General features: G+C 52.7%; 2 protein-coding genes across 2 annotated transcripts in view; both read right to left on the minus strand.

Moving 5' to 3' along the window:
- The window catches only part of LOC309450727 (E3 ubiquitin-protein ligase BRE1B-like), a 152,807-nt gene that overhangs the window by 20,901 nt on the left and 119,913 nt on the right, over positions 1-11,993 (minus strand). The window lies entirely within an intron of this gene.
- Positions 80-10,410, minus strand: LOC309450731 (eukaryotic translation initiation factor 3 subunit C-like). The gene is made up of 7 exons (XM_082073799.1): positions 10,116-10,410; positions 8,079-8,442; positions 5,159-5,318; positions 4,001-4,066; positions 3,830-3,917; positions 2,565-2,727; positions 80-896 (listed from the first exon to the last, which is right to left on the minus strand). Exons 1-7 carry the CDS (start codon positions 10,290-10,292, stop codon positions 811-813), a joined length of 1,104 nt encoding a protein of 367 aa, XP_081929925.1. The 5' UTR covers positions 10,293-10,410; the 3' UTR covers positions 80-810.

Consider the following 11,993-nt stretch of genomic DNA (forward strand, 5'->3'; position numbering starts at 1 on the left):
ACTTTGGATGTGGGGCGGAGGTTTAAATCCACCCCCCCCCCCCATTGGGGTTAATTAATGACTCGTTAACTCGGCGCAACACGGGTCAGTGGTTTATTGGGTGTGGGATATATGGGGCGGGATCTATGGGGCGGGATCTATGGGGCTGGGTGGGCGCTATGGGGCAGCCTCTATAGCTCTGAGCCCTATGGGGTGGGATCTATGGGGCGGATCTATGGGGCGGGATCTATAGGGCGGGTCTATGGGGCGGATCTATGGGGCAGGATCTATGGGGCGGGATCTATGGGGCGGGATCTATGGGGCGGATCTATGGGGCTGGGACCCATAGGGAATGATCTATGGGGTGGGATCTATGGGGTGGGATCTATGGGGCAGGATCTATGGGGCGGGATCTATGGGGCGGGATCTATAGGGCAGGTCTATGGGGCGGATCTATGTGGCGGGATCTATAGGGCGGGATCTATGGGGTGGGATCTATGGGGTGGGATCTATGGGGTGGGATCTATGGGGCGGGATCTATGGGGCGGGGAATGACTTAATTTTGGGGGAAAAAGGGTGGAAACGGGGTCAAAATCGGGTGGGAAACCAACGTAGTGACCAGAATCTATGGGGCAGCCCCATAGCGGGGGGTCCCCGTTGCCCTATAGGGCAGGACGAGCCCATTTGGGGCTGGAAGTTCTTTGGTTGGGGCTGAAATTTGGGGTGAAATCACAGTTTTGGGGTTAAATTGGGGCAGTTTTTGAAGGGACTTGGGATCTATGGGGCGGGATCTATGGGGCGGGATCTATGGGGCAGGATCTATGGGGCGGGTCAGTAGTTGGAGCCGCGGTCCTGTTGCCGGTAGCCCCCCCGGCGTAAGTAGCCGCCGTCGCCTTTCCGGTAGCCGTCCTTCTGATCTATGGGGCGAGAGATGGGGTGATATGTGGGGCTGCCCCATAGCTCCCAGCCCCATAAGTCCCAGCCCCATAAGTGCTTTCCAAGACCCACTAAACCCCATTGAAACCAATGGGCTGCCAGGTCTACCCATTGAACCCAATGGGGCCACCAGGTCTACCCCATAGAGATCCCCAAGTTTCCAGCCCCATAGATCCCACCCCATAGGTTCCAGCCCCATAGATGCCACCCCATAGCGTTGCCCCAGCCCCATAGATCCCACCCCACAGCTCCCAGCCCCATAAGTGCTGCCCAAGACCCACAAAACCCCATAGAACCCATGGGATGCCAGGTCTACCCCATTGAAACCAATGGGGCCAGCAGGTCTACCCCATAGAGATCCCAGTGTTCCCAGCCCCATAGATCCCACCCCATAGGTTCCAGCCCCATAGATGCCACCCCATAGCGTTGCCCCAGCCCCATAGATCCCACCGCACAGCTCCCAGCCCCATAAGTGCTGTCCAAGACCCACAAAACCCCATTGAAACCAATGGGCTGCCAGGTCTACCCATTGAAACCAATGGGCTGCCAGGTCTACCCATTGAAACCAATGGGGCTGCCAGGTCTACCCTATATATGGAGCTATAGATCCTGCCCCATAGCACCCAGCCCCATAGATCCCACCCCATAGCATTGCCCCAGCCCCATAGATTCCGCCCCACAGCTCCCAGCCCCATAAGTGCCCCCCAAAACCCACCAGCCCCATTGGGATCTATGGGGTGCCAGGTCTACCCCACTGAAACCAATGGGGCTGAAATGGACGTTTTTGGGGTGAAATTGTGGGGTTTTGGGGGTAAAATTGTGGAATTTTGGGGGTAAAATTGTGGGTTTTGGGGTTAAATTGAGTTTTTTGGGGATGAATTTGAGATTTGGGGGTGAAATTGTGGCATTTTGGGGTGAAATTGGGGGATTTTGGGGGTAAAATTGTGGGGTTTTGGGGGTAAAATTGTGGAGTTTGGGGGGTAAAATTGTGGGTTTTGGGGTTAAATTGACTTTTTTGGGGATGAAATTGAGATTTGGGGGTGAAATTGTGGCATTTTGGGGTAAAATTGTGGAGTTTTGGGGGTAAAATTGTGCGTTTTGGGGTTAAATTGAGTTTTTGGGGGATGAAATTGAGATTTGGGGGTGAAATTGTGGCATTTTGGGGTAAAATTGTGGGGTTTTGGGGGTAAAATTGTGCGTTTTGGGGTTAAATTGACTTTTTTGGGGATGAATTTGAGATTTGGGGGTGAAATTGTGGCATTTTGGGGTGAAATTGGGGGATTTTGGGGTAAAATTGTGGGGTTTTGGGGGTAAAATTGTGGAGTTTTGGGGGTAAAATTGTGCGTTTTGGGGTTAAATTGACTTTTTTGGGGATGAATTTGAGATTTGGGGGGGAAATTGTGGCATTTTGGGGTAAAATTGGAGGATTTTGGGCCAAAATTGAGGTGTTTTGGGGCCTAAAACTTGAGGGGTTTGGGGGTGAACTTGGTGGATTTTAGGGCTGAAATTGTGGCGTTTTTGTGGTAAAATTTAAGTTTTTTGGGGTGAAATTGGCAATTCGGGGTAAAATTGAGTTTTATGGCGGATTTTGGGTTGAAATTGTGGGGTTTTTTGGGGTGAAAACGCGTGCTTTTGGGGGGTTTTGGTACCTCGGAAATACCCCCCGTACGTCCCCTGTTTGTGGTCGAAGACGCGCTCGTTGTTTTCCACCAAATTGCCCAATTTTTCGGCCAATTGAAGGGCCAAATTCTGCTGGTTCGTGGGTTCCGTGCGGTGCATCATGACCGTGGACGTGGGCTGGTCCAGAGAGGCCTGAAATGGGGCGAAAAACGGCAATTTTGGGGCTTTTTTAGGGGGGAATTGGGGGATTCAAAATGGCGGCCGAGGAATCACCTCAGGGAGGGAAATGGGGTTTTTTTTTGCCTTAAAATAGGGATTTTCGGGGGGAAATGGGGGTTATGGGGCACTATGGGGTGCTATGGGTCACTATGGGTCCAGAGAGACCTAAAATGGGGTGAAAAAGGGGGTTTTTGGGGCTTTTTTAGGGGGGAATTGGGGGATTCAAAATGGCGGCCGAGGAATCACCTCAGGGAGGGAAATGGGGTTTTTTTTTGCCTTAAAATAGGGATTTTCGGGGGGAAATGGGGGTTATGGGGCACTATGGGGTGCTATGGGTCACTATGGGTCCAGAGAGACCTAAAATGGGGTGAAAAAGGGCGATTTTGGGGCTTTTTTAGGGGGGAATTGGAGGATTCAAAATGGCGGCCAAGGAATCACCTCAGGGAGGGAAATGGGTCCCTATGGGTCTCTATGGTCTCTATGGTCTCTATGGGTCTCTATGGGTCCCTATGGGTCCCTATGGGTCTCTATGGGTCCCTATGGGTCTCTATGGTCTCTATGGGTCTCTATGGTCCCTATGGGTCCCTATAGGTCCCTATGGGTCTCTATGGGTCCCTATGGGTCTCTATGGGTCTCTATGGTCTCTATGGGTCTCTATGGGTCTCTATGGTCTCTATGGTCCCTATGGGTCTCTATGGTCTCTATGGGTCCCTATGGGTCTCTATGGGGCTCAATGGTCTCTATGGGTCTCTATGGGTCTCTATGGGTCTCTATGGTCTCTATGGTCCCTATGGGTCCCTATGGGTCTCTATGGGTCCCTATGGTCTCTATGGGTCCCTATGGTCTCTATGGGTCCCTATGGGTCTCTATGGGTCTCTATGGTCTCTATGGGTCCCTATGGGTCCCTATGGGTCTCTATGGGTCTCTATGGGTCTCTATGGTCTCTATGGGTCCCTATGGGTCTCTATGGGTCTCTATGGGTCCCTATGGGTCTCTATGGTCTCTATGGGTCCCTATGGGTCCCTATGGGTCTCTATGGGTCTCTATGGGTCTCTATGGTCCCTATGGGTCTCACCATGAGCTCCTCGTTGATGATCATCTTGCTGATGATGCTGTGCACCGTGGGCAGGTCCAGCTCAAACATGGCCGCCAGCGTCTCCATGCTGAGCACAAGAGGGGGCGGAGTCAGCGCCTGACCCCGCCCACACCCCCCCCAGGCCACGCCCCCCGCCCCGCCCGGCGTCACCTGATGGAGTCGTAGACGCTGCTGTAGGTGAAGAGATACGTGCGCAGCGACTCCTCCTGGATCTTCCTGCGGGACAAGATGGCCGACGGGTCAGCTGGGGGGCAAGATGGCCGACGGGGAGGGGGGTGCGATGTGGAGGGCGGGGGGGACAAGATGGAGGAGACAAGATGGCGGACGGAAGAGACAAGATGGAGGAGACAAGATGGTGGATGGAGGAGACAAGATGGAGGAGACAAGATGGTGGACAGGAAAGACAAGATGGCGGAGACAAGATGGAGGACAGAAGAAACAAGATGGAGGAGACAAGATGGAGGACGGAAGAGACAAGATGGCGGACGGAAGAGACAAGATGGTGGACGGAAGAGACAAGATGGAGGACGGAAGAGACAAGATGGAGGACAAAAGAGACAAGATGGTGGCAACAAGATGGAGGAGACATGATGGAGAAGACAAGATGGTGGATGGAAGAGACAAGATGGAAGACGGAAGAGACAAGATGGCGGAAACAAGATGGAGGGGACAAGATGGTGGATGGAGGAGACAAGATGGAAGAGACAAGATGGAGGAGACAAGATGGCGGACGGAAGAGACAAGATGGAGGAGACAAAACGGAGGAGACATGATGAAGGAGCCAAGATGGCGGCCGGAGGGCGGAGCCCCAGAGAGGCCACGCCCACCTGACCACACCCACCTGACCACACCCACTTGGCCACAACCAAATGGGTCTAAAGGCCCCAAAATGGAGGTTGATGGCCAATGGGTGTTGAAGGCGCCAAGATGGCGGCCGGAGGGCGGAGCCCCAGAGAGGCCACGCCCACGACCACACCCACTTGACCACACCCACTTGGCCACCACCCAATGGGTCTAAAGGCCCCAAAATGGACCTAAAGGCCCCAAAATGGAGCTTGATGGCCAATGGGTGTTGAAGGCCCAAGATGCAGCTTGATGGCCAATGGGTGTTGAAGATGCCAAGATGGCGCCCATGACCACACCCACTTGACCACGCCCACCTGGCCACACCCACCATATGGGTCTAAAGGCCCCAAAATGGACCTAAAGGCCTCAAAATGGAGGTTGATGGCCAATGGGTCTTGAAGCCGCCAAGATGGCGGCCGGAGGGCGGAGCCCCAGAGAGGCCCCGCCCATGACCACGCCCACCTGACCAGCATGGCGCGCACGCGGTCGGCCTGGGGGAACAGGTCCCAGACCTTCCCGTTCATCTTGTCGTTGACCACGAAGCCGTGGCAGCTGCGCCAGTCGCCCGTCTTCATGGCCTTGGAGGCGGCCACCACGTGCTCCCGCATGGACTCGGGGGGCCCTGGGGGGGGAAAATGGCGGGGGGGGGTCAGGGGGGGAGAAATGGGGGGGAAATGGGGGGAAAAAATGGGGTTTTGGGGGGTTTTTTTGGGGGGATTGGGGGATTCAAGATGGCCGCCGAGGAGTCGCCTCAGGGAGGGAAATGGGGGATTGGAGGGGAAATGGGGGGAAATGGGGGTTATGGGGTGATATGGGGCCAGAGAGGCCAAAAATGGGGGGAAAATGGGGGAATAATGGGGGAAAATGGGGGAGTTGGGGGGTTCAAGATGGCGGCCGAGGAATCACCTCAGGGAGGGAAATGGGGGTTTGGAGGCTTAAAATAGGGATTTTGGGGGGAAAATGGGGGGAAATGGGGGGGAATAGGGGGAATGGGGGGAAAAATGGGGGGGAAATGGGGGAAAAATGGGGGGGAAATGGGGGAATAATGGGGGAGTTGGGGGGTTCAAGATGGCGGCCGAGGAGTCGCCTCAGGGAGGGAAATGGGGGTTATGGGGTGAAATGGGGGTTATGGGGTGATATGGGGCCAGAGAGGCTTGAAATGGGGGGAAATGGGGGAAAAAATGGGGTTTTGGGGTTTGTTTTGGGGGGGATTGGGGGATTCAAGATGGCCGCCGAGGAGTCGCCTCAGGGAGGGAAATGGAGGTTGGGGGCTTGAAATGGGAGGAATGGGGGGGAAATGGGGGTTATGGGGGTTCTAAGACGTAGAAAAGGGATTTTGAGGGGAAAATGGGGGGAAATGGGGGGAAAAAGGGGGGTTTTAGGGTTTTTTTGGGGGGGGATTGGGGGATTCAAGATGGCGGCCGAGGAGTCGCCTCAGGGAGGGAAATGGGGGGAATGGGGGGAAATGGGGGTTATGGGGGGATATGGGGCCAGAGAGGCTTGAAATGGGGGGAAATGGGGGGAAAAAATGGGGTTTTGGGGTTTGTTTTGGGGGGGATTGGGGGATTCAAGATGGCCGCCGAGGAGGCGCCTCAGGGAGGGAAATGGGGGGAATGGGGGGAATGGGGGGAAATGGGGGGGAATGGAGGGATAATGGGGGAATATGGGGGGAAAATGGGGGGGGATGGGGGGAAAAAATGGGGTTTTGGGGGGTTTTTTTGGGGGGATTGGGGGATTCAAGATGGCCGCCGAGGAGGCGCCTCAGGGAGGGAAATGGGGGGAAATAGGGGAATAATGGGGGAATATGGGGGGAAATGGGGGAACAATGGGGGGAATGGGGGGAATGGGGGGAAAAATGGGGGGGAAATGGGGGAAAAAAGGGGGGAGTTGGGGGATTCAAGATGGCCGCCGAGGAGTCGCCTCAGGGAGGGAAATGGGGGGTTGGGGGCTTGAAATGGGGGGAAATGGGGGGAAATGGGGGGGAAAAGGGGGGAAAATGGGGGGGAAATGGGGGAATAATGGGGGAGTTGGGGGGTTCAAGATGGCGGCCGAGGAGTCGCCTCAGGGAGGGAAATGGGGGGAATGGGGGGAAATGGGGGGAAATGGGGGAATATGGGGGGGAATGGGGGGAAAATGGGGGGGAAATGGGGGAAAATGGGGGGAAAAAGGGGGGTTTTGGGGGTTTTTTGGGGGGGGATTGGGGGATATTTTGATATTTTGTGGGGAAAAAAGGGACATTTAGGCGGGAAAAACGCGCCATTTTGGCGGGAAAAACACGCAATTCTGGCGGGAAACTTATGGAATTTTTTCTGGGGACAAACCCCGCTATTTCCATGAGGAAAACATGTGTTTTTTGGGTGAAATCAAGTCGATTTTGGGCCGTTTCCTCACCGAGCAGCGGCTGCCTCTCCCCGACGCGCAGCTGGTGGTGGAACTGCCGCCATGTTGGAATCCGAGCAGCATGGCGGCCCCGCCCTGGGGCTAAAAAAGGGCTTTTTGGGCAAAAAATGAGGCTTTGGGGAGGAAAACGAGGGGATTTGGTGAGGGGAGGAAATGAGGTTTTGGAGGGGAAAAAAAAGGGATATTTTGGTGGGAAAACCATGATATTTTGTCAGGAAAAAACGTGATATTTTGACGGGAAAAAACGAGATATTTTTTGGGGAAAAAACTGGATATTTTGGTGGGAAAAACCAGGAATATTTTGGTGGAAAAAAACGCAATATTTTGGTGAGAAAAAACACAATATTTTGTCAGGAAAAACCATGATATTTTGGTGGGAAAACCGTGATAATTTTGCCAGGAAAAAAATGGGGTATTTTGGCGGGAAAAAACGTGACATTTTGTCAGGAAAAGACGGGACATTTTGGCGGGAAAAAAAGTGATTTGTCAGGAAAAATGGGATATTTTTGTCAGGAAAAAAACATGATATTTTGGTGGGAAAAACGTGATATTTTGGTGGAAAAAACCGAGATATTTTGGCGTGTAATTTGGTGGAAAAAAAGGGACATTTTGGCCGCAAAAAAGTGATATTTTGGTGGGAAAAAAAAGGGGATATTTTGTCAGGATATTTTGTCAGGAAAAAACAGGATATTTTGGCGGGAAAAAAGTGATATTTTGACGGGAAAAAACAGGATATTTTGGTGGGGAAAAAAGGGACATTTTGGTGGAAAAAACCCGTGTAATTTGGTGGAAAACAACGTGATATTTTGTCAGGAAAAGACAAGACATTTGGTGGGGAAAAAAGGTGACATTTTGGTGGGAAAAGCATGCAATTTTGGCGGGAAAACCCCGAGATTTCTCACGGGGACAAACCCCACTATTTCCATGAGGAAAACATGTGGTTTTTGGGTGAAATCAAGTCGATTTTGGGCCGTTTCCTCACCGAGCAGCGGCTGCCTCTCCCCGACGCGCAGCTGGTGGTGGAACTGCTTGCTGATCATGCGGCGGCGCGCGTCGAACTCGTGCGCCGCCATGTAGGGGATCTCCAGCAGCATGGCGGCCACCAGGTAGACGCACTCGAGCAGCTCCAGGTTGACGTGCATGTGGAAGGGGACCTGGCGGCGCTTCTCCACCTTCTCCTGCTCCGGGTTGCGCTCCTGGAGGCTGCGGAGGAGAAGCCCCTGGCCCAGAAGCTCTTTGGCGCGGCCCGACGACTGGATGTCCAGCAGCGCGTTGTGGGCGTCCTTGATCAGCCCCTCGCGGAAGGCGCAGATGCCCAGCTGGACCATGGTGCGGTTGTACAGGATCTGCAGGGGCAACATGGAGGGTTGGAGAAGGTGGAGCCAATGGGAGGTCAAGGAGATGGTGGAAGAACCATAGAGATCAAGATGGAGGATTTGGAGAAGGTGGAGTCAATGGAAGGTCATGAAGAACCCAATGGAGATGATGGAAGACCAATGGAATCCAAGATGGAGGATTTGGAGAAGGTGGAGAAGATGGAAGGTCATGAAGAACCCAATGGAGATCAAGATGGAGGATTTGGAGAAGATGGAAGGTCATGAGGAACCCAATGGAGACCAAGATGGAGGATTTGGAGTAGGTAGAATCAATGGAAGGTCATGACGAACCCAATGGAGACCAAGATGGAGGACTTGGAGAAGGTGGAGTCAATGGAAGGTCATGAGGAACCCAATGGAGATCAAGATGGAGGGTTTGGAGAAGGTGGAGTCAATGGAAGGTCATGAGGAACCCAATGGAGATCAAGATGGAGGGTTTGGAGGGGATGGAGTCAATGGAAGGTCATGAGGAAGCCAATGGAGATCAAGATGGAGGGTTTGGAGAAGATGGAAGGTCATGAGGAACCCAATGGAGATCAAGATGGAGGGTTTGGAGGGGATGGAGTCAATGGAAGGTCATGAGGAAGCCAATGGAGATCAAGATGGAGGGTTTGGAGGGGATGGAGTCAATGGAAGGTCATGAGGAACCCAATGGAGATCAAGATGGAGGATTTGGAGGAGATAAAGTGGATGGAAGGTCATGAGGAACCCAATGGGGATCAAGATGGAGGATTTGGAGAAGATGGAAGGTCATGAGGAACCCAATGGAGATGGTGGAAGAACCATAGAGATCAAGATGGAGGGTTTGGAGTAGGTGAAATCAATGGAAGGTCATGAGGAACCCAATGGAGATCAAGATGGAGGGTGTGGAGAAGATGGAAGGTCATGAGGAACCCAATGGAGATCAAGATGGAGGGTTTGGAGAAGATGGAGTTAATGGAAGGTCATGAGGAACCCAATGGAGATCAAGATGGAGGGTTTGGAGAAGATAGAGTTAATGGAAGGTCATGAGGAACCCAATGGAGATCAAGATGGAGGGTTTGGAGTAGGTGGAGTCAATGGAAGGTCGTGAGGAACCCAATGGAGACCAAGATGGAGGATTTGGAGAAGATGGAAGGTCATGAGGAACCCAATGGAGACCAAGATGGAGGATTTGGTGTGGATGGAGTTAATGGAAGGTCATGAGGAACCCAATGGAGACCAAGATGGAGGGTTTGGAGAAGGTGGAGTCAATGGAAGGTCATGAGGAACCCAATGGAGATCAAGATGGAGGGTTTGGAGAAGGTGGAGTCAATGGAAGGTCATGAGGAACCCAATGGAGATGATGAGGGAACCATAGAGATCAAGATGGAGGTTTTGGAGGAGATGAAGTGGATGGAAGGTCATGAGGAACCCAATGGAGACCAAGATGGAGAGTGTGGAGAACATGGAGTCAATGGAAGGTCATGAGGAACCCAATGGAGATGATGAAGGAACCATAGAAACCAAGATGGAGGATTTGGAGAAGATGGAGAAGATGGAAGATCATGAGGAACCCAATGGAGACCAAGATGGAGGGTGTGGAGAAGATGGAAGATCATGAGGAACCTATGGGTCTCCATGGGTCTCCATGGTCTCCATGGGTCCCCGTGGGTCCCACCCACCTGCACGGGGGGGTCGGCGTGCTGGATGTTGTCCTGCAGGTGCGACATGAGCATGAGGTCGCGCGCCTGGAACCAGCGGCCGTGCAGCGCGTGGTGGTAGATGTGGCACAAGATGGCGCAGGTGCGGATGCGGTCCGTGCGGTCCTTGGCGTACAGGAAGCGGCACAGCCGCTCCATCAGCGCCGCCGAGTCCTCCTCCTCCTCCTCTTCCTCCTCTTCGGCCTTGGGGGTTTCGTTGGGGGCTTCTTTGGGGTCCTGGGTGCCCTCTGTGGTGGTCTGGAATGGGGGGTGGGGGAGGGGAGGGGGTTAATATGGTGGGAAATGGGGGGGAGATGGCGGCGGAATCACCTCAGGGGGCGAAATGGCGGGAAAATCACCTCAGGGGGCAAAATGGGGGGAAATGGGGCCAAAATGGCGCCAGAATCAGGTCAGAATCAAAATGGCGCCAGAATCACCTCAGGGAACAAAATGGTGTGAAATGGGATCAAAATGGTGGGAAATGGGATGAAAATGGCGCCAGAATCACCTCAGGGGGCAAAATGGCGGGAAATGGGATCAAAATGGCGGCAAAATCACCTCATGGGCAAAATGGCGGGAAATGGGATCAAAATGGTGGGAAATGGGATCAAAATGGTGCCAAAATCACCTCAGGAGCAAAATGGTGGGAAATGGGATCAAAATGGTGTGAAATGGGATCAAAATGGTGGGAAATGGGATGAAAATGGCGCCAGAATCACCTCAGGGTCAAAATGGCGGGAAATGGGATCAAAATGGCGGCAAAATCACCTCATGGGCAAAATGGCGGGAAATGGGATCAAAATGGCGCCAAAATCACCTCAGGGGCAAAATGGTGGGAAATGGGATCAAAATGGTGGGAAATGGGATCAAAATGGCCACAAATTGAGTCATAATGGCGATGACAAGTCGGGACAAAATGGTGGGAAATGGGATCAAAATGGTGGGATATGGGCTCAAAATGGTGGGAAATGGGATCAAAATGGTGGCGGAATCACCTCAAGAGCAAAATGGCAGCAAAATCACCTCAAGGTCAAAATGGTGGGAAATGAAATGGGATCGAAATGGTGGGAAACGGGATCAAAATGGTGGGAAATACGGTCAAAACGGCACCAGAATCACCTCAGGGGGCAAAATGGCGGGAAAATCACCTCAGGGTGAAAATGGCGGGAAATGGGATCAAAATGGTGGGAAATGGGCTCAAAATGGTGGGAAATGGGCTCAAAATGGTGGGAAATGGGATCAAAATGGCGGGAAATGGGATCAAAATGGCGAGAAATGGGCTCAAAATGGGGGGAAATGGGATCAAAATGGCGGGAAATGGGATTCAAAATGGCGCCAGAATCACCTCAGGAGCAAAATGGCGGCAAAATCACCTCAGGGGCATAATGGTGGGAAATGGGATCGAAATGGTAGGAAATGGGATCAAAATGGCGCCAAAATCACCTCAGGAGCAAAATGGTGGGAAATGGGATCAAAATGGCAACAACAAATGGACTCAAAATAGCAGGAAATGGGGTTAAAATGGTGGGAAACGGGATCAAAATGGCGGCAAAATCACCTGAAGGTCAAAATGGTGGGAAATGGGATCAAAATGGCCACAAATTGAGTCATAATGGCGGCGACAAGTCGGCTCAAAATGGTGGGATATGGGCTCAAAATGGTGGGAAATGGGATCAAAATGGTGCCAGAATCACCTCAGGGGGCAAAATGGCGGGAAATGGGATCAAAATGGCGCCAGAATCACCTCAGGGGGCAAAATGGCAGGAAATGGGATCAAAATGGCAGGAAATGGGGGGGAAATGGCGGCGGAATTAGGTCAGGGGGCGAAATGGCGGGAAAGTCACCTCAGGGGGCAAAATG

Source organism: Streptopelia decaocto (assembly GCF_964273445.1).
Source record: "Streptopelia decaocto genome assembly, chromosome: 28".
NCBI classification, from domain to species: domain Eukaryota; kingdom Metazoa; phylum Chordata; class Aves; order Columbiformes; family Columbidae; genus Streptopelia; species Streptopelia decaocto.

Excerpts from the sequence above, each read along its gene's own strand:
- LOC309450731 (XM_082073799.1), bottom strand. The coding sequence starts at position 10,292 with ATGGAGCGGCTGTGCCGCTTCCTGTACGCCAAGGACCGCACGGACCGC. Across the intron at positions 4,067-5,158 it reads GTGCGCGCCATGCTGGTCAG|GAAGATCCAGGAGGAGTCGC; the intron begins GTGGGCGTGGTC and ends CTTGTCCCGCAG. Across the intron at positions 897-2,564 it reads GTACGGGGGGTATTTCCGAG|ATCAGAAGGACGGCTACCGG; the intron begins GTACCAAAACCC and ends CTCGCCCCATAG.